We start from the raw sequence: 23,241 nt of genomic DNA, 5'->3' as shown, positions 1-23,241 counted from the left end.
AAACTGCACTTGTTAAAATTACAAATGACTTGCTCCTTGCGTCAGATCAAGGCTGCATCTCATTTCTAGTCTTACTTGATCTTAGTGCTGCGTTCGACACCATAGATCATGACATACTCATAGATAGATTACAAAACTATACAGGTATTCAAGGGCAGGCTCTAAGATGGTTTAGATCCTACCTGCCCGATCGCTACCATTTTGTGTACTTAAATGGGGTGTCATCTCATTTATCATCAGTAAAATATGGAGTGCCACAAGGATCCGTCCTAGGTCCCCTTCTATTTTCTATATACATGTTGCCCCTTGGTAATATTTTTAGAAAATACGGAATTGGCTTTCACTGTTATGCTGATGATACTCAGCTATATATCTCAACAAGACCAGATGAAACTTTTCAATTATCTAAGCTAACAGAATGTGTTAAAAATATAAAAGATTGGATGACAAATAATTTTCTCCAATTAAATTCGGATAAGACAGCGATATTAATTATTGGACCAAAAAACACTACACAGAATCTTGTAGATTACAATCTGCAACTAGACGGATGTAATGTTACTTCCTCTACAGTCAGAAATCTGGGTGTTATATGAGACAGGAATTTGTCTTTTGAAAATCATATTTCCAATGTTCAAAAACTGCATTCTTCCATCTTAGAAACATTGCCAAGCTACAAAACATGTTATCTGTTTCTGATGCAGAAAAGCTAGTTCATGCATTCATGACCTCTAGACTATTGTAATGCACTTCTAGGTGGTTGTGCTGCTTCGTCAATAAACAAGCTACAGGTAGTCCAAAATGCAGCAGCTAGAGTCCTTACGAGGTCAAGAAAATATGATCATATTACCCCAATTTTACAGTCTCTGCACTGGCTACCTATTAAGTTCCATATAAGTTACAAAGTATCATTACTTACCTATAAGGCCCTAAATGGTTTAGCTCCTCTGTACCTAACTAGCCTTCTACCACACTACAACCCACGCACCCTAAGGTCACAAAACGCTGGACTTTTGGTAGTTCCTAGGATAGCAAAGTCCACTAAAGGAGGTAGAGCTTTCTCACATTTGGCTCCCAAACTCTAGAATAGCCTTCCTGATAATGTTCGGGGTTCAGACACACTCTCTCTGTTTAAATCTAGATTAAAAACACATCTCTTTCGCCAAGCATTCAAATAATGGATCTCTTAAATTGTGAGTGTAGTTGCATCTGATCAAATGTGCATTTTTATTCATTAGCTTGGGTTAAACTAATTTTAGTTTGTTGGATCAGCAGCAATGCTAATGATGTCTCTATTCTGATGCTATTTTTTTTGACACGGGATGTCTAGGATTTACACAAGCTCCAGTCTGGATCCAGAACACCTGAGAAGAGATGATGCTGACCCTCAGAGGACCTCAGATGATGCTAACCCTGAATCAACAACAGAACTAACAATTACTGCTACATGTGTGACTGCATCATATAATAATTATTAATTAATAATATTAATAATGTTCATCGTCTAGCTGACTACGTCTTGTATAAATTTTTTCTACAAATCCTGTCAAACGTGCACAAACTGACAGTCACCACCATAAGCTACTACTTAATATTGTAGAAACATAATTTTCTGTAAAGTTGCTTTGTAACGATTTCTATTGTAAAAAGGGCTATACAAATAAACTTGAATTGAATTGAATTGAATTGAAATGAAAATGAATTTAAAACATTTAGCATTTAATTAAAACATTTAGCTTTCATATATAGATATGAAACTATGTTGGTCTGTGCCTCCTGAAGAAAACATGAACCTGGCGATCTGTGCTTCCTCCAGTCCTTGGACTCCCTTGACCCTGGTTTAAAGAAAATTTTAATGCTTTTTTCTTTACTGTACTTGCCTTGACAGTATGCGAAATATCTGGACTGCTTCTGAGAATAATTGGTAAGATGTCAAGGCCCAGTTGTTTGCTGCATTCATTAGGCCACGACTTTGTGGAAGTCGTGGCCTAATGGTTAGAGGGTTGGACTCCCAATCGAAGGGTTGTGGGTTCTAGTCTTGGGCCGGACGGAATTGTGGGTGGGGGGAGTGCATGTACAGTTCTCTCTCCACCCTCAATACCACGACTTAGGTGCCCTTGAGCAAGGCATCGAACCCCCAACTGCTCCCCGGGCGCCGCAGCATAAATGGCTGCCCACTGCTCCAGGTGTGTGCTCACAGTGTGTGTGTGTGTGTTCACTGCTCTGTGTGTGTGCATTTCGGATGGGTTAAATGCAGAGCACAAATTCTGAGTATGGGTCACCATACTTGGCTGAATGTCACTTCACTTTCACTACACAACCTGCAATTACAAAGGAAAAAAAAATAATGCAACAAAAAGAACATAAGTAAATACATTGGGATTGAATGTATTACAAGTTTCTTTTCAATAAACAGGAATCAATTTTCATAAACATCATAGTGAATGGACTGATCTTGATAGTAGATGACTAGTAACACTGTAAATAAAATGCAATCATGATGAAACCTGTGTTTTATAGGAACACAGACTAAACTAACCTTCAAATATTACGATGTATCTATTTAAAAGATTAAAGATAAAACACTTTTTAAACATTTCACTGTCATTCATTTAGCTTATATATATATATATATATATATATATATATATATAGAATACTACTCCTTTAGTTAATGTTAGTTAATTCATTAACGAACATGAACAAACAGTGAACAATACATTTATTACTGTATTTATTCATCTTGGTTCATTTTAGTTAATGAAAATACAGTTTTTCATTGTTAGCACAACTTTTGATTTAAATAATGCATTAGTAAATGTTGAAATGAACATCAACTAAGATTAATAAATGCTGTAGAAGGATTGTTCTTGCTTAGATCATTTTAACTAAAGTAGTTAACTAATATTAACTAATGGACCATTATTCAAAAGTGTTACTGATTAAGTTTATCATCATTTGATTATAAGGATTTCATTGCTTTTCATAAAACTGTGAACTTATTCTATGTATTCTTTTTTCTTCCCTTTTAGTAATTTGCAAACAGGACAAGGACAGCCTTAAGGAAAGCTTAGGAAACCTGTTCTCAGAGACAAGACTATACCTCCCTAGTGCTGTGTTTGTACTAAACCCAGAGCAGCCCTGAATGAATCGACAGAATGACCCTGCTCATATTCTAAAGCGATTAATCGTCTGAAAGCATTAATTTATACCAGAAAACAAGACAGAAATACTAAGGAAGAAAATCTTTGCATTAATCATTTAATCGTTTGATTCTGATTCATTCAGACATTTCTAATAATGTTGATACAAATGCTAATACTGCACTCATGTTTATAATAAAAGATGACATAATCATTCATAAAAAAAACTTTTAAACCCAGCAAAGAAATAATGGATGATGCATTAAGTAATTTATTTTCTCATTACATACAGTCAAGTATATTACAGATCTCTTCACACTCGATATGAAATTAGATTAATTGGCGTATATATTCAGATTTGAGAGGTTAAAGGGCAGAAAGCATGATCACTATACAGCGGCTTCCTCACTGCTTCCTCACATCAGCAATAATCTGGGGAAGAAAAAATTATTACACTCTGTATTCCAGTGCTAATATATGAACATCATGAAACCAAGACATTTGCAGGAGATGCATAATTACCTCAGATATGAATTTTTATTATCTACTCAATATATTTATTTTTTGATTTTTATTGGTTAATTCTTAAAACGGGGGAAAACAATCTGCCAAAGGTGAAAACTATTGTTTTTCTTATAAGAAAATAGCCGCTGACAGATAGTTGTTCTTGTTTTAAACATGAACTAATTTATATTTCAGTACATGCTTCTCGATTTAAGGATGTTCAGATATTTCAGCTGGAAAACAAGAGGAAGAGCATCCTTCTCTGTGGTGAAGAAGAACACCATGACCTTCATCAAATTAAAATCTCTCGTGTTTGTGTCCGAGTCGAACGGTGACAGGTAATAGAAAAGAGTAAAAAAATAAACCCTGGACAAAGTTGAAATGCTAAAATTATTAAAACTGACATAAACATAAAGGCTAAAAAAAAAAAAGTAATTCCTAAACCTCAAACTGCAATGATGAGGCTAAAAGCTATGCTATGTGTCACTCTTGAGTAAGTGCTGTAACAGTTTATAAAGACCTTGATGTTGTTTGGACGGCACAACCGTGTGTGTGTGTGTGTGTGAGAGAGAGAGAAAGAGAGAGGGTCTCCTGTCCGTCCTGCAGTGAACAGTCCACCTGGATGTTCCCGTGTTAGGCTCCTGGGATGATCTGAATCCTCTCAAAGTCCCTCCCCAGGATGATGATGTCACAGCCAGAGTAGTACGCCTGTCCCACGAGCCCCGGACAAAACAACACAGACAGTCTGACACTGATAATCACAGAGAGTTATACATATCATCTGAATGTATTTGTATTTTTAAATCGAGGAATCAGAGTTTTAAATGTTTTCATTTACGGTTAATAATCTCTGCTGCTACTGTTAAACTCGCAGTCACGAACAGCTTGAATCATCTGGACTTTTTGAGTCAAATATTTTGGCAAAATGATTTAGCATTTTTATTTTATATTATTTCTTAACATATCATACAATATCTGCCTTCATTTTGCATGCATCTTGTTTATTCTCGCTTATAAACTTTTTGTTGCTCTTTTTGTTGGTGTTGTTTTTTATCCTCCTTTTTGGATAAAAGCGTCTGCTAAATGAATAAATTTAAATGTAAACTTATCAAATTATGGCTTTGTTTCCTTACATGAATATCGAAATATTCAACTCAAATAAACACTTGTATGATGCAGTATTAGAATTAGAATTTAATTTGGGGTCCTGAAATACCATGAACACTGCAAATCGGTTAAGATGACCATTGCTAAAAAAAAAAAAAAAAAATTGAAACTCATCCTATTTTGTTTTAATTTTCCCTTACTAAATTATACAGTTACTGATGCTATGGACTGTGGGATTACTAAAAGGCTATTAACAAAAATCTGTCTCTAAACCTCTTTTCTCTTTATTAAAAGTTGATCTAGACAGGTACATGCATAGCTTCATTGTTAAAACTGATAAAATAATTGCTGTCTGTGATTCCAGATGGGCTGTTGCAATAATTTAGAAAAATATTAACTCGCAGCAACATAAGGAAAAAAAGAACTATGAACTAGTTCATTCTGTGAACTTAGTTCAAAATTTTGTAGTTTGAACTATGAACTGAACTAGTTCATTTTAAAATTTGTGAATTGAACTTTCCCAACACTGTAATGTAGCACATGGTAGCAGTTATGCTAACAGTCGAGCGGGTTAGTGAAACAGTGTTTTAACAATCTCCCTTTTATACTGCTCTCTTTCTGGCTTAGTCACACAAAATTAACAAAGACATAAAACTCATCCTATTTTGTTTCAAAAATTTGTATCTAAACCTCTTCTCTTAATTAAAACTTGATCTAGTAGCCTACATGATAGAATCAAATGCTTTGCAAATCCGCTCGAAAGACCTGATCCGAATCAAATGTTTTGCAAACTCCGAAGCACCGATCAAATGATTCGCGAAACGCGCTTCGGAGTCCCGATCTGAATCAAATGTTTTGCGAACTCGCTCCGAATCCCAGATCTCAAGTTATTTTCCAGTGAAAGCGCTTGAGTGATACACATATTTTACAGACTGTAATGATGCACACACACACACACACACACATACACACACACACACACACACATATATATATATATATATATATATATATATAAATAATCAGGGTATCTTCCGTCCATTCCAAATCCGTTTTAAATTAAAAAACAGAAAACGAAAGACTCAAGAGGATTCAAGTGAGAGAACATGAATTCAATAACGAGAAATGGAAAAATGGCTCGTTTATTCGTTATTCCATCTAAGTTAACAAATGGAAAATGAGTTTTTGATTTGATTTCTCATTTTGTCGTTTGGGGTTTAAAAAACGGTTTATGGCTTCAATATTTCATTCGCACTTGTGGGCGGAGCTGAAACGCTCCTTTCATCTGATTAGTCGAATCGCTCCGCCTTCAACTCGGTCTTACATTCTTTCAGAATAAGAGTCTTATAAGAGTAGTGTCTGAAACCACCGCTCACTGTTAATTAACATAATATTTGAATCAGATGTTGCTGCCCACATAATTCGTGCTGCTGTGACTTGCAAGTCACCCCTTTAATTTATTTCTAGGTTATAGTATTGTATGAATATTGTCCCACTGTAAATACAGTGCAAATAGTTTTGTCTCCTTGGATAAAAGTGAAGTGGATAATAGACTGAACAGTTCCATGATAATATGTCTGTAACATTTACCACTCTCATCTTTTAAGTCAAAAGGCACTTGGTAGGTGTGTGTGACATTAATAATTAATTGGGAAAATTAATATAGTTAAATTTATGAAATAAATTAGTAATATTCGTTTTATTACATACTAAATTGAATGGTTTTTCTTTTAGTCTTCTTTGTTGGCCTTGAGAAAGCCAACATATATTTGAACATTATTATCATTTATTATGAGAGTAATTGACAACGACTAAAATTTGAATGTTTTACCAAATTTCCTTCTCAAAAAATCCTAGTGACTTTCATTATCTGAGCAATGAAGGTCTTACACTTAATGTCCACTAGAGGGGGAGACAGGATTTCTATTTACGTAAAATGGCAAATAAATACATTAATTTCATGTGTACTACCATGAATATGCCATATCTGTGTACAAGAATAAACTTCACACTTCAAGCTGTACTTTAAAACTTCCCATTCTGGCTTTTTCAACCTACCTCCAAATGTATTTTAATATATTTTTTATTCACACTGGTTTATGCATTTAATGTTTGTCCATCTAGAACTTTTATTTTTCATGAGTTGTACATTTTAAGATGTACTCAGTGTTGATAAATCACATGCACTGAATATAAAGTGCTAATGTCAGGACTCTCAGTCCTCCTCCTGGATGGCCAGTGTCCTGCAAAGTTTAGATACCCCAAATAAACACACCTAAGCTAAGCAAGGTCTTCAGGATCAGTAGCAATGTACAAGTAAGTGTGTTGGAACTGAACTCTGCAGAACATGGTTCTCCCGGTTCAGGACTGGGTTTTAAATCTATAAATGAATTTGTACAGTTGGGTGTCTGCATGCAGAGGTGTACTTCAGTAAGTACAATGTAAACTGTATCTATAAAGACAAAATCTTCAGATCAGCATTTAGGCCACTGCCTTGAGGTCTCCATCCATTGGTCAAAACAGACCTCGCACCCCACCACACACCTGCTAGCTGTTAACATTAATTGCGGCTGGTGCCAAATAAAAATTATTATGTATCCCTTGTGCATTGTTCAAATTCACTACCCTTTCGTTATGTTCGGGATGAAAACATTCACTTAATTAAACTGCTATAAGCATTAGATAAAAATTTTTTCCCCTAATTTATTGTTGGTGGATGTTTTTTTTCACTGACTTCCATTATAATTACATTTTTGATTGCAAAGCCATGAAACATAATCATGCATTCTTGATTGTTTGTGGTTTTCCCTGTTGGGAAGAGGTAAAATTTGTTTTTTTTACAGTTGATCACTAGGTGGGACCATCAACCCTTTAGATAGGCCTGTGCAAAAAAAGCTTAGTTTCTGACTTGTATATAGAGTTATGTGGAGTATAACAGCAAATTATTTTGTGTGTATGTGTGTAGGAGAGAGAGAGAGAGACTTTTGCGCACTTACCTTGATGTATTTGAGAAAATCTAAATGTACACCTCAGCTCTCAGAACTACATGGAGTAAACAAAAGTGTATTTATGCACCTGCTGCCTTTTAATGGTGGTGATAAGTATAGACTAAACAAAAACAGTACATGGATTTAAACACTTGCATGCCATCCTTCTGGTCATTTGATGTTGAGAAGAGCAGTAAGCAATATGAGAAAGGGCTTGACTTGAACCAGAGTTTTAGAAATGATTATGCAGCTTGACCCCTCCAGCGAGTTGCTGCTTATTTGAAGTTGGTATTGCATTTTGGTCCATAATCAATTATGTTCAAAGTAGTTTTTTTTTTATTATAAGATTTAAAGGTTTTAAACTGGCTTCACCACCAAGAAAAGACAAGCATTTCACACATAGGCCCTCCGTTCTTTTCACCATCAAAAGTCAGCAGGTGCATAAACACACTTCTTTTTTTTATTGTTTAGTCCATGTAGTTCTGAGAGCATGAGGTGCATATTTGGATTTTTTCAGATACATCAAGGTAAGTAAACAAAGGTCTCTCTCACACACTCTCTCTCTCTCTCTCTCAAACACACACACACACACACACACACACACACTATAATTTGCTGTTAAACTCCATATAACTCTATATACAGGCAGAAACTAAGCCTTTTTTTGCACAGGCCTATCTAAAGGGTTAATGGTCCCACCTAGTGATCAACTGTAAAAATAACAAATGTTACCTCTTCCCAACAGGGAAAACCACCAACAATCAAGAGTGCATGATTATATGGTGTCATGGCTTTGCAATCAAAAAATGTCGTTATAATGGAAGTCAATGGGGCAAAAACAGCCACCAAGAATAAATGAGGGAGAAAAAATTAAAATCTACTGCTGCACAAAACTAACAATACATCAAAGCCAATCTACAGTTACTAATCTTTGACATGCCCAAGACTGTCATAAAAGGTAAAAAAAAAAAATATCCAGTCCACAATTACTTTTTATATTGAAAATATGTCATTTTGTGTGTGTTTTTTCTTCCCAAATCAGTGACATAATTTATGAACTTGGTAATTAAAGAGTTAAAATCTTGGATTTTTTTTTTAAACATTTGGTAGTTTGATCAGGACTGAGGGTGATTAATAGATTTATGCAAAAAAAAAAAAAATTCTTTATCTGAGACATTTTTACAGCATTTTAATTTAGTGGGTGTTTTCATCCCGAACATAACAAAAGGGTAGTGAATTTACCCACAGTATACTGTTGAGTTTTTGAAAAAAATCAAGCATTTTCCCAAAATAAGTGTCAAAATAAGATTTGTCACCAATCATTCCATTAGCTGGAACACAGAGAAAGTTGTGGCCAAAATAAGACTCAACTTTACCCCCTAGTGGACGAAAACGTCCCCAACAACGCATTAGGGGTATTATGTAACAGCAAGTCATTTGTGCAAGTACATTTGACTTGCAGTTTTTCCAAAACTTAATCATTTTTATTTGGTACCAGCTGCAGTAGTTAATGTTGTTTTATATTATACAGCTATCATTGAGCTAAGGTATACCCCCCTACCACACCATCTATCATTGAAGAACCTGTGTTACACAGATATGGCATATTCATGGTAGTACACATGAAATTAATGTATTTATCTGTCATTTAAACTTACATAAACAGAAATCCTGTCTCCCCCTCTAGTGGACCTTAAGTGTAAGACCTTCATCGCTCAGATAATGAAAGTCACTAGGATTTTTTGAGAAGGAAAAAGTCTGACCAGTTACAGCAACGAGTCAAACGAGTCTGAAGATCTGAGCTGAATTTGGTGAAACAATAAAATTTTAGTCGTTGTCAATTACTCTCATAATAAATGATAATAATGTTCAAATATATGTTGGCTTTCTCAAGGCCAACAAAGAAGACTAAAAGAGAAACATCATTCAATTTTGTCTGTAATAAAACTAATAATTCTAATTTATTTAATACATTTAACTATATTACTACAATTAATTATTAATGTCACACACACACCTACCTAGTGCCATTAGACTTAAAAGATGAGAGTGGTAAATGTTACAGACATATTATCATGGAAATGTTCAGTCTATTATTGATTTTTATTTCCACTTCACTTTTATCCCAGGAGACAGAACTATTTGCACTGTATTTACAGTGGGACAATATTCATACAATACTATAACCTAGAAATAATTTAAAGGGGTGACTTGCAAGTCAAACAACGCGAATTATGTGTCTACATCTGGTTTCAGATATTGCTCTTGTAAGACTCTTATTCTGAAAGACTGAGGAGACCGAGTTGAAGGCGGAGCGATTCGACTAATCAGATGAAAGGAGCGTTTCACCTCCGCCCACAAGTGCGAATGAAATATTGAAGCCATAAACCGTTTTTTAAACCCCAAACGACAAAATGAGAAATCAAGTCAAAAACTCATTTTCCATTTGTTAACTTAGATGGAATAACGAATAAACGAGCCATTTTTCCATTTCTCGTTATTGAATTCATGTTCTCTCACTTGAATCCTCTTGAGTCTTTCGTTTTCTGATTTTTAATTGGAAACGGATTTGGAATGGACGGAAGATACCCTGATTACGGAAGATACCCTGATTGTGCTCATAACACCATTTAGTTTTTTTTATATAAACGGCAATATAAGTTAAAACGTAATAAGAATTCATTTAAACTTTGAATTCTTATGAAGTCTCAGCTTTCACTGCTAACTACGTTAGCGATATCGCTAGCTATTTATTAATAGTCTGACACTGGCTGTCAACATAATGTTAAAAATGACCAAAAAACATCGAGAAAGAACAGCTGAGTCCTGTGAAATATAACACCGCGAGATCTGTTTTTATTATCGTGTGACGGTTTGTAGGTGTCCAATCTGTCGATGAGTCTGGTATGTTTTCTTCTTTCCTGATGTGAGAGTTATGAGAGTTGCCCACTCCAATATGGCGGCGACGTTGACGTGCGGTCGAGCGGCCAATGAGGCGTCTAGGTATTTATATGTCTATGGTGGCTGCAGTGTGTCACGTGTCAATCATGACGCGTCGCCAATGGAAACAAGGGGTCAGTTAAAATATTTGTAATTTACGCATGAAAAGTTGATTTAAAAAATATATACATTTCTAAGTAAACAACAATAGCCCAAGTTTAGTAAAAAATATATATATTTAATATACTATAAAAAATAATTCTGCATCTATTTTTAGGTTATGCCACTGGTTCGGGAGTTTCAGAGCGCAAATCTTTTGAGTCTATTCGGGAGTTCGGAGCGGGTTCGCGAATAATTTGAGTCAGTTTGGGGGATCGCGAATCATTTGAGTCAGTTTGGGAGTTCGGAGCGGGATCGCGAATCATTTGAGTCAGTTCGGGATTTCGGAGCGGGTTCGCGAATCATTTGAGTCAGTTTGGGGATCGCGAATCATTTGAATCAGTTCGGGAGTTCGGAGCGGGTTCGCGAATCATTTGAATAAGTTAGGGATTTGCGAATCATTTGAGTCAGTTTGGGGATCGCGAATCATTTGAGTCAATTTGGGAGTTCTGAGCGGCTTTGCGGATCATTTGAATCAGAGAGAGTGTATATGTCACAAATTATAATAAATTGTTTCTTCAACTTATTAAAATATTTTATTTTACTGCAACTATCTGTTTCTGCTTCTTTATCATATTTATAGTGTGTGATTTATAAATATCCTACCTCACATATTTAGATTTTGGGCGTCTGGTCACTTATATCTTATATCAGAATATAATATGTAAAGCCTATTATGAATATTAAAATACGCTGAACCATGTGTCTGTCCTGTATCATAGCCGCATGAATGACCTTTGCAGCAAAAAAAAAAAAAAAAAAACGGGTCAAAATCAGTTAGGTATTCCGTGAGATATGATTAATTTAATGCGCTGACAGTTACACTGAGTGGAGCTGGCGACTGGTCAAAGATGGCGGCGCCACGGCTCGTTTGCATGCTCGTTTGTGCCAATCATAGACAGTAAAAGAAATGGACACAGCGACCCCATTGGAACTCAATTGAGACAAGCGAAGCCCATTTGAAGCGTTTTTTAAGCACTTCCGTTTCTTACGCGCAGACTCAAACGAAGCTTGATGACGTCAGCAACCTGTCTGACAGATGTAAATGTTCTAGTAGCTGTGCGTGCAAACTGCCATCGTTAATCTTGCAGAGACGGCGAGCTTGAGCAGGGAGTTCTTAGGCGTGAGTGAGCAGGAGTAAGTATTCTGATTAATTATTTTGTATAGTATTTTAAAATGTAACGCCAGTACACCATATTAAGTTAATTGCCTGCGAGCTTCTCCTCCTGTCTGTACAGTAATGCGACAGAGAGTTGCGTGGTTATGACGCCATCGTTAGCCTATTTTTTACAAAAACTGTTTCTACGGGGCCATAATGTAACATAGAAGGTAATGGAGCCCTTTATACGTTGTCGTGTATCTTTAGAAATAAATAATGGACAAACAGAGTCTTTAAATGCCTCAGATGTAAAGTTATTCGTTGTCAAAGTGACCCCAAAATGAATGGGAGTCAATGGGAATGCTAACGCAAGTGATGTTCTGCTACAAGATGGCGGCACCCGGCCGACTTCAACTTCCGGTCGAGTTCCTTGCCGCCTGGTGCCAATAGGCAGTAGCATTCGATGGGGCGTCTACATATATGATATCTATGTAGGTATTTATGTCTATGGATTTGTTCAGACCAACAGACTCGTTGAAAAGATCCGAATCAGACACAGCGCATGTCTTAGCCATGGTCTTAGCCAATCAGAAACGCTCTCCGTCTGTCAATCATTTTGCACGTTTTTTTTTTTTTTTTTGCTTTAAAGGACGGGGTTTAAGAGAGCAAAATAATAATAATAATAATAATAAATAACAATAAAGAACATACAGCAAATGTACTGCAAAGAAATATAATCTAAGAAAATATTAATTTATATTATCATATTAATTTTATAATTAAACATTTAATTGAATCAGCAAACCACAAAAAATACACATAATATTTTGCACTTTTTTTTATTCACTTCTCATGTCTTAACATTTTAAACATTGCAGATATCTGTTTTAAACTTACACTAAGGAAACTTCATAGTTTGCTTTGCATTTCTGATATTTCTAATATTTAAGGCACTGCATAATTGCTTTTTAATTTAAACTGCAGGTTAATGTTCAGTGTGAAATAATATCATCAAACGTATCTGCCTGCTGACATCCCATAATGCAGTGCTGCCTAATCTGCCTAATTAAAACTTGTCAGCACTGTGCATGACTTAATAGCATTTGCATTATTGTTACATGCTCAAATGTGTACAGAACATGCATTTGAATTTTTATACACTCATTTTTCATGCATTGTTATTATTACAAATTAATAAATAAGGCTCAACTGAAACGTGTTTCTTTTTAAAGCTTAAATATGCTTGTATTTATGTATTTGTTAATGTTTGAAATAGGGGTAATGTAGCCAACCAGTCATGAATGAACAGAATAACGACTGGATACCTCTGTGTTATTCCTTGCATAAAATTCTGTATATTTGTCTGTGCACATATTTGCAAACGTAACGGCTTGATTTTTGTTATCTGCAACACCAACATTCAAATTTCTATATAGATTCCAGATACAGAAACCTCTGTCCAAAATAAACACAATAATGCATTATAATATAATATATATATTCGTAGCACTGTATAAGTGGAGCTAAATGTGTGGCTTATGAAATCTGCATGAAAGCAACATATCTGGCAGTGTTAACAGCATCAAACAGAATTGCAATCTGAAAACCTGTTTCAGAACAAATTTGTTTGCTGCTGTTTGTTATGAAAGTGTGTTTCTGCCATAGGAATTTGACTTTTATTCTCACAATTTTGAGTTTATATTTCACAGTTCTGACTTTTTTTCTTAGAATTGCAAAAAAAAAGGTCAGCGTTGAGAGACATAAATTCAGAATTGCAAGATATAAACAAAACAGAAAAAAATTGTTTAATATAACCTCGAGATATAAACTATCAATTCTGAGAATAAAGTCAGAATTCTGAGATGTAAATTTAGAATTTGCGAGAAAAAAAAGTCAGAGCTGTGAGATTCTAGAATTAAAGTCAGAATTGCACAAAGAATTCAGTTTTTTCTTGCAATTCTAAATTAACATCTCATAATTGTATTTTTTTTCAGCCACGGACACAAATTTACAAACCTTTGTAAATTTCACAATTCTGACCTTTTTCCAGAATTTTGATTTTGCATCTTGCAATTCTAACATTATATCTCTCAATTCCATAAGAATAAAAGAGATCCAAAGTTGCAGTTACTCTTGTTTTTTCATCCTGTGGCAGAAGCACACTTCCACATTTTGTGGCACAGAAATTACAATTTTAAAGACACATAAGAGTGCAGAGTGTGTTTGAGCTCATTTCTGCTAAAGCGTGTGTGTGTGTGTGTTTTCCTGAAGGTCAGTACTGTGTCTTATGTCAGTTTGCTATCTGACACAGAGCTTCTCGTTGGTACGGACACACAGACGCGGTGCTGTTCACTTCTCTCCACTGGAGCGGCTGATGAGACGACTGCGAGCTCTCGACCTGCAGCAGACACAGAGACAGCTTGAATTACTCTGGAAACCCAGCGAGAGCTGAAATACTGCTACTTGATGCACTAAATAAAAACCACTTATGAAGCGCTGAGAATAAGACCGCACAGAGCCATAACACTGAATGTGCTTATGATGTTTGATGTCTATCAAAGACGACATCGAACTGGGACTCACATCCTGAAGACAGTTCCTCTTCAGGGAGTTTTATGAGCTCCCAGCACAGACGAAGCATCTGAAGCATACCATAAACTTATTTTAAACACATCCATCCATCCGTGTGTGTGTGTGTGTGTATATATATATATATATATATATATATATATATATATATATATAAGACTTTATCACACCAACTAATGAGCACAAATATTTCTTAGCAGCCATGCATTTGCATTTAAAAACTCTTCTTACTCAGAGGCAGCTGCCTTTTGGATTCGAATCCCTGAGATTTCAGCGCGTCCACGATCCATTGTAAGACTTTGCTGGAATCGGAGACCTGCCAGAAGACAAGAGATTCACCAGCTCACACTCACATTTGCTTTGCCATGCTGCGTGGAGAAGTGAACAGACCGAACAGACTGTAAAGCACTATTATTTTCAGAAGCACACCTGCTCTTCAAGCGTGGCCAGGCGTTTTGTGATGGAGGGAGAAACCCTCTCCTGCTCGCTCTCCATGAGCTCTGACATCACACCGACCCTGAGACCAAACAGACATGTTTCACCTTCATGTTTTTCTCTTATTTCTGCGTTTGGTTTTTATATATATATGATGCATATAAGTTTTTCATACACACACACTTATTTATATGCTATAAAGCATTATTAAATTTGTTCATACTATTATAGGATTTATTTCTATTTTAATTAGCTTTTATTTTAAGTTTTTTCTATTTTATATGTGCTTTTGTGTGTGTGTATATATGTGTATGAATGTGTTATTATATATAAAAATGAATAAATGTATACGTACACACACACACACACATTTATTTACTATATATATATATATATATATATATATATATATATAATGAAATAAATGTATATATTTTTATTAATTAATTTTTTTAAAGTTTTAGTAATTTCATGGGATTTCTAAAATTTGTATTTAATTTAATTTTATTTATTTATTTAATCTTTTTTTTTAAATACTTCTATTTAGCTTTTATTTCTATTGTTCTGTATTACATTGGGAATTTAATGAAGCTTCTCACGAAAAAGATTTAGACGTTTTTTGCACACTTTTTTCTTTTTTACATATTTTTTGTATCTTTTACATTATATTTTAAAAGATTCAATTCGTTTGGCCACAGTGTGAAGAAAGATTTCTTTTTACAGTGAGAACAAGCTAAAAATGTGCAAACAGTAATATTACTCAGAATATGGGCAGGATTAGTGTACTTCATACTTCAGCAAACTGGGTAGGAACTTCAAGTCATGTCATTAATATTCATGAGTGTAAGCCCCTCCCCCTATGTTTTCAGAATATTGCTATGCTCCTCCCCATATTCTAGAGTAGATGTAAATGTTTCCTGCTGAATTCAGATCATAGTCTATATTCAAGCAGTGTGATGTTGTATTTCTGTCTCGGTTACTTCTCTGCGATGTCCTGGATACGATGCTCCTCGCTCTGACTCTTGTCCTGCCGCATCGATGACAGATAGTTGTCCTTCATGTAAGCCTCCCATGCCAACAGCTCGTATTCCTCATTCTGCTCCAGTTCCTGTCCTGTGAAGAATCAAGCACTTAAACCAGGGACTGAGACTCTCAACACAGACGTTAGACATGAAAGAGCAGATCAGCAACAATTTCAGCAAGTTCTTTGGGTTCGATTCCCAGGAAATGCATGAATTGATAAAAACGTAAACATTAAATGTCACTTTGGATGAAGAATGTACATGACTAGACTTCATGCTGATAGCTTTATCTTGAGTAATGAACATCACTAATCGATCACGACGTGTGTGTGTTGGCTCACTGAAGGTCTTGTGTTTCTGTGGAGAGTGGCGCTGCAGCACTGCTCTGATGAAGAGGATGAGGTGACTGAGGAGGATGAAGGGTGGAGGAAGAGCGGGTCGACTGTGGTACTCCTTGATCAGCTCGTAGCGCTGGAACTTCCAGATGGTGTCTGTGTTGTCCTGGACCTCCTCGAACGTGTAGCTGTGAGGCGCAGTGAGACAGAGTTTAAAGCCCTGACATTCACGGCCATTTATTATCATGCATCTTTTATAGCCTTGTACAGGAAATTATAAAAAAAAATTTTTTTTTTTGAATATATCAGTATATTTATGACAAATATACATCAAAATATGCTTAAAATTATATAATATGAAATAATATTTGAAAAAATATACAAACTATTAAATTCCCAGATTTTTGCCTGCATAAATAAATAAGTACATAAACATTGTTAAATATTTAAATCTAATTAACTATGTTATTAATTTTACTGTGTCTGATAAAAAAATAAATAAATAATTCTTTAATTTATTTTAGAGCATACACAGAAATACTGAGATACAGTACAGTCCTAAAACATTTGTGACCATGGACCACAAAACCAGTCATAAGGGTCAGTTGTATTTTTATTAAATTAAGATGTATGCATAATCTGAAATCTGAATAAAGTTTTCCATTGATGTGTGGTTTGTTAGGATTGGACAATATTTGGCTATTTGAAAATCTGAGGGTGCAAAAAAAATCTATCTATCTATCTATCTATCTATCTATCTATCTATCTATCTATCTATCTATCTATCTATATCTATATATACATACATATACATATATATATATATATATATATATATATATATATATATATATATATATATTTAAAAAAAAATCATCTTTAAAGTTGTCCAAATGAAGTTCTTAGCAATGCATATTACCAATCAAAAATTAAGTTGTGATATATTTACAGTAGGACATTTACTAAATATCTTCATGGAACATGATCTTTACTTAATATCCTAATGATTTCTTACATAAATTAAAAAGCAATAATTTTTTTAGTTTTGTTGGCTATTGCTACAAATATACCCCAGATACTCAATTGGTAGAGCTTTGCTTATCGAGCAAGGTTGGGGGTTCGATTCCCCGGGAACACAAGATATATGAATGCACTGTAAGTCGCTTTGGATAAAAGTGTCTTCTAAATGCATAAATTTAATTTTTTATTTAATTTTAATTTGGGTTTAAAGACTGTCTCCAGGGCAACTATTGCTTGTGTTCAAATATGAGTTAAGTCTTTCACAAAGCCTGCTTTTTGTATGATGCACAGAGCTGCTGTGTACAGTGTGCATGTACAGTAGACATCAAGTCAGCTCAGTAGGAAACAGAAGCAGGTAATTGTTTGTGGTCGCCCGTCTCTGTCTGTGCACTCACTTGAAGATGGCGATGAGGAGGTTGAGCAGCAGGATGTTGGCGAAGAGCAGATAAACACAGAGCATGATGATAGTCAGCCATTCTGGGAAGGCCGGCATGTTATCATCGTTCAGCACGGGACATTTGGGCTTCAGAGGCTCGGAGCCATTCATACTACAGCTGTCCAGGTCAAACTGAGTGTCTGCATCACAAAACACAGAAACATGAGCTTTCTGCTTGGTCTTTGTTTTCCCTACATTTCTGTATTTCTGAATGCTCTACAATTTACTTTAACTACTGACCTGTATTTATTGACACAACATGCAATATTTTATAATGCAATATAATAACAAACGTTAAAAGTTTGCATATGCAGTATTTTGTAACATTATAGCATGATTGCATATTTAAATTGAATTTTGCATTAAATAAAAAATTATACAACTGATTTAAAACTGACTTCAGCTATTGATTTTAAGTATGCAATTTGTTATATATATATTTACATATAATATTTAATATTTGCACAGTTATAGTATAATATCATAAAAAAGTTTATTGCATATTTACATAAAAAAAATCTACAATTGACTTATATCTGACTTATTGTAATCATTAATTATAAGTATACAATAAAGCATCTAAAAAACTGGTTACATCTAAATTTTCCAATTGGCCTAATTTAATTTATTTATTCAGTTAGGACAATTTAAAAATGTAGATGTGATCAGCCAATAGAAAAATAAATAAAACAATTTACGATATATATACATATATTTCATATGTGCATATGCAATGCATATTTCATAATAAAACAATTACATATTTTGCACATTGAAATTGCATTTTGCATTTTTATTTTGAATACTTCCATATAATATTTAATATTTGCATATGCAATATTTAACAATATTATAGCAAACAATTGATGCATATTTAAATAACATTTTGCATTAGATTTATTTGCTATATATATATATATATATATATATATATATATATAGCATATATAATATGGGTGCATATTTAGTTCTGAACAGAATATATTTATATATGCATTGCAAGTATTAGGAAAAGTTATCTATTTTTCATTGACTCAAGTTGTGAATCATTACTCTAGTTTTCTTTAATTGGATGAATAAAACATTTTTTTCAGCTCATAGTATGTGCATCTAAAAATGTGTATAAATTATTGCTAAACATAATTTTAGGCGTGGAGAAATGAGAATGAGTGAGATTTACATATCAGAGGAACCCTGTTGTTGTGATATACTCCTTTAGTGTGGAATCAAGTGATTTCAATTGTAAAGTTAGTAAACTGCTCACTGTCTATATTAGTGGGAACACTGCCGAATATGATGAGGTAGGGCTCATAGACAGCTCCGCGCATGATCCAGTTCAGTCTGTCTTCATTGTGAATCAAAATGCCCTGCTTGGCCACACCATACGCCACAACCCAGATACTGAGCAGAAACATGAAGAAGAACAAATCCATCATCTGCAGAGAGAAGAGACAACATTAGTACCTCAGTTTGTCTGCATTATGCAAACATATGCTACATTATGAGAGGCTCAGGAATCTTTTTCACCCTGAGGTCCAGGATGTTTCATATAACAATTAACTCTTTACTTTCAGAAGATCAAGAAATATTTGATTCCTTTTGAGTCTCTCACAACTTAGGCTGCATAGAGTTATTACATAAACACATGTGAAGTGAATAAATGAGCATTATGAACATACAAACCCACCATTCTCCTGAGGATGATTATCTTTGGGCCGAGAGTTCGGCTGATAGTGAAGATGGCCATTAATCGGAGACAGAATATGATGAAGTCGATGCAGAGAATAACTTTACCTACATAGAACACAGTTCCGGAGGCCAGAAGTCTGTACGACAAACACAAAAGTTTGATTTAATTTACTTTCAACTAAATTTCTGAGTCATTATGCAACTCAACTGAATTTAAATGAACACATGAGAAACACACTTTAAATATGATTCATTTATATGATCCAAGAGAGTCTATTAATGTTGAAAGTTTGATTTATTTCAGTGAAATGAATATGCATATTTAAATAGCATTTTGAATTTAATTTTATTTCATATTTAATAAAACAATGGTCTACAACTGACTTAAACTACTGACTAATAGTCCATACAAAACAAGTATATTATATAAAACAACATGTTTTTGCATACATACATATTCCATAACAAACATTAATACTTTGCAAGTGCTATAATATAATATAATATAATATAATATAATATAATATAATATAATATAATATAATATAATATAATATAATATAATATTTTCATTGAAATCTTTTTAATTGTTTTGATGAACAGATTCATAATTCTACACAGAATTTTTTTATGCATCAAATGTTTTAGTAAATATCTGTAGGTAAATATAGCTTTTTATTACATATTAATTTTTAAAATATTGCTATTTAGAATTTTTTATTACCCAAACAATATTGCAAATCTGTAAACGACTGCACAATAATTTATTTGATTTTACAGCGGTTTACAACTATTTACTCTAAAACAAAATGATAAACAAATTCTGATAAACTTAAATATATATTAAATATATATTTTTTATTATTTAATAATACTTTATGGGAATAATAAGTTTCACCTTATCACCTTAAAAATGATAACTGTAACAAGATTTTCACTGTTTTTACTAATTCAACTTGGCTACATTGACTGATCAAAATTATGGTCTCTTTTGATTAAAAAATAACCTTTTAAGTGATTTCAGAGGAAATACAAACCTGATTCCAAAAGAGTTGGGACAACTATTTTGTTCACAATAGAATATAGATAACATATCAAATGTTGAAAGTGAGACATTTTGAAATGTCACACCAAATATTGGCTCATTTTGGATTTCATGAGAGCTACACATTCCAAAAAAGTTGGGACAGGTAGCAATAAGAGGCCAGAAAAGGTAAATGTACATATAAGGAACAGCTGGAGGACCAATTTGTAACTTATTAGGTCAATTGGCAACATGATTGGGTATAAAAAGAGCCTCTCAGAGTGACAGTGTCTATCAGAAGTCAAGATGGGCAGAGGATCACCAATTCCCCCAATGCTGCGGTGAAAAGTAGTGGAGCAATATCAGAAAGGAGTTTCTCAGAGAAAAATTGCAAAGAGTTTGAAGTTATCATCATCTACAGTACATAATATCATCCAAAGATTCAGAGAATCTGGAAAAATCTCTGTGCATAAAGGTCAAGGCCGGAAAAACATACTGGATGCCCATAATCTTCGGGGCCTTAGACATCATAGCTGCGTAGAAGAAGGATCCGGGTACTGAAATGGCCAGCCTGCAGTCCAGATCTTTCACCCATAGAAAACATTTGGTGCATCATAAAGAGGGAGATACGACAAAGAAGACCTAAGACAGTTGAGCAGCTAGAAGCCTGTATTAGACAAGAATGGGACAACATTACTATTCCTAAACCTGAGCAACTTGTCTCCTCAGTCCCCAGACGTTTGCAGACTGTTATAAAAAGAAGAGGGGATGCACACAGGGCTAAACATGGCCTTGTCCCAACTTTTTTGAGATGTGTTGATGCCATGAAATTTAAAATCAGCTTATTTTTCCTTTCAAATGATAAATTTTCTCAGTTTAAACCTTTGATATGTCATCAATGTTGTATTCGGAATAAAACGTTGAAATTTGAGACATCCACATCATTGCATTCTGTTTTTATTCACAATTTGTAGAGTGTCCCAACTTTTTTGGAATCGGGTTTGTACATAAATACAGAGATATATATTAATATATATATATATATTTTTTTATTATAAGGCTCTAAGTATGAGGATTACTTCTGTATAATCTAAATTTACTGAAAGCAAATATGAACCGTACTGAATTAATATGAATCATGTCTTAACTGTATTGTTGTGTTTACCTGCAGACCAGACCAGCAATGAACAGTATGATTGACAGCACATCCAGTATGTTCCACACATCACAGATGTACATCTTTGCTTTCCTCCCTAAACCAGGCCCGTCAAAGTCATTATAGAACTGTGGAGTTTCAATGAACAAAATAACAAGATGAAGGGTGAATAATTATAACTTAGAAAATATGTTTCCTAAGGGTGGAAATCACAGCCCTGTGTGAGACTGTTTGTGTATGTGTGTGTGTGTGTGTGTGTGTATAGGCTACCGAAAGCAAGTAAAGAATATTTAAATTATCAAAGGACATTATTGCTGACTTCAGTCTAAGGTGAGAGTTTAAGCACTATCAAAAAAATCCCGTTATAATCGATGAAGCTACATTGTGAAAGGAATCTCTTACTTAGATTATATGTTAGGGATGCACCGATACCGATATATCGGCCCGATACTGAGCTCCTGTACTCATACTTGTACTAGTTTAAATGCCCCGATACCACACATCATGTGATAAGTGCCATATTCAGACATAGAAACACTGACAACAGTTTAACAGACAGCAGAATTTAGTTATTAGAGATTAAGGTTGTCTACGTAGGATATATATGCAATGGATATAATGTTAAACATTCAGTATTAATGCCTTTATAGCTAACGTGTGCGAGCTGATAAAGCACGCTGAGTGGATTGAGCGCGCAGCGGCAGAGAAGCGTGAGCTTGTCGAGTGAATATACATTTATCACTGGAAAGTTTGTAGTTCGGTAGAATACGTCAAAAACAATTAAAACAATGCACAAGTTACTTTACAGGCATTTGGATTAAAACTTAATGGGTTTTAAGCACTTACATAATGGAAATTAGTTCCATTATGTAAGTAAGGATAGCAAAATGAAGTATGCTGTGACAAATTATACCCAAAAAAGAGAGCATTGTTCATTCACTCCCCTCCACCTTAAACTCCTGCCAGCACCGAGACTTGAACCAGCAACCTTCAGGTAACTAGTCCAAGTCTCTAATCATTAGACCACAGTTGCCCCTCTAAACTATAGAGAATAAACTGTAATAATGTGAAATGTTGAAGGAGTCTGAATACATTTAGAATTTAAAATTGACTGTATCTATTTAATAAATTAAGTTAACCAGCTAACATTATACATACTCTTTTGGCTTCTGTACCCTATATATCTGTACCCTAAGTGTAGAAATGCAATAAAAATATCGGTATCGGTACTCGGTATCGGCAATTACCAAAAAAAAAAAGTGTCGGTATTGGGCGAGTACTGGAAAAAGTGGTATCCCTATTACAAACATATCTGAAAGTGAAAGTGACATGACATACAGCTAAGTATGGTGACCCATACTGAGAATTTGTGTTCTGCATTTAGCCCATCCAAAGTGTGCGCACACACACACACACACACACACACACAGTGAACACACACCAGGAGCAGTGGGCAGCCATTTATGCTGCAGCGCCAAGACTCAAACCCACAACCCTAGGCCACAACCCCTTATTTTTTTTATTTAAATTTTTTTAGTGAAAGGCACAGGCAGTGTGAAGGCATCTGCATATTTGTAGTGAAAGGCATTTGCACTT

General features: G+C 34.5%; 1 protein-coding gene across 1 annotated transcript in view; it reads right to left on the bottom strand.

Annotated features, from left to right (window-relative positions):
- Window positions 1–14,019: 14,019 nt before the first annotated feature.
- The window catches only part of LOC113053712 (transient receptor potential cation channel subfamily M member 2-like), a 34,985-nt gene continuing 25,763 nt past the window's right edge, over window positions 14,020–23,241 (bottom strand). Inside the window, exons 17-25 of the mRNA XM_026218994.1 lie at window positions 21,655–21,773; window positions 19,464–19,602; window positions 19,041–19,212; window positions 17,736–17,916; window positions 16,327–16,508; window positions 15,944–16,076; window positions 14,958–15,045; window positions 14,760–14,844; window positions 14,020–14,337 (exon numbers count right to left, since the gene is read on the bottom strand). Coding sequence (XP_026074779.1) covers window positions 14,225–14,337; window positions 14,760–14,844; window positions 14,958–15,045; window positions 15,944–16,076; window positions 16,327–16,508; window positions 17,736–17,916; window positions 19,041–19,212; window positions 19,464–19,602; window positions 21,655–21,773 — 1,212 coding nt within the window. The 3' untranslated portion in view covers window positions 14,020–14,224. The remainder of the gene's footprint in view (window positions 14,338–14,759; window positions 14,845–14,957; window positions 15,046–15,943; window positions 16,077–16,326; window positions 16,509–17,735; window positions 17,917–19,040; window positions 19,213–19,463; window positions 19,603–21,654; window positions 21,774–23,241) is intronic.

Source organism: Carassius auratus, chromosome 34, assembly GCF_003368295.1.
Source record: "Carassius auratus strain Wakin chromosome 34, ASM336829v1, whole genome shotgun sequence".
NCBI lineage: Eukaryota > Metazoa > Chordata > Actinopteri > Cypriniformes > Cyprinidae > Carassius > Carassius auratus.
This window is presented reverse-complemented; position numbering and strand designations above follow the sequence as displayed.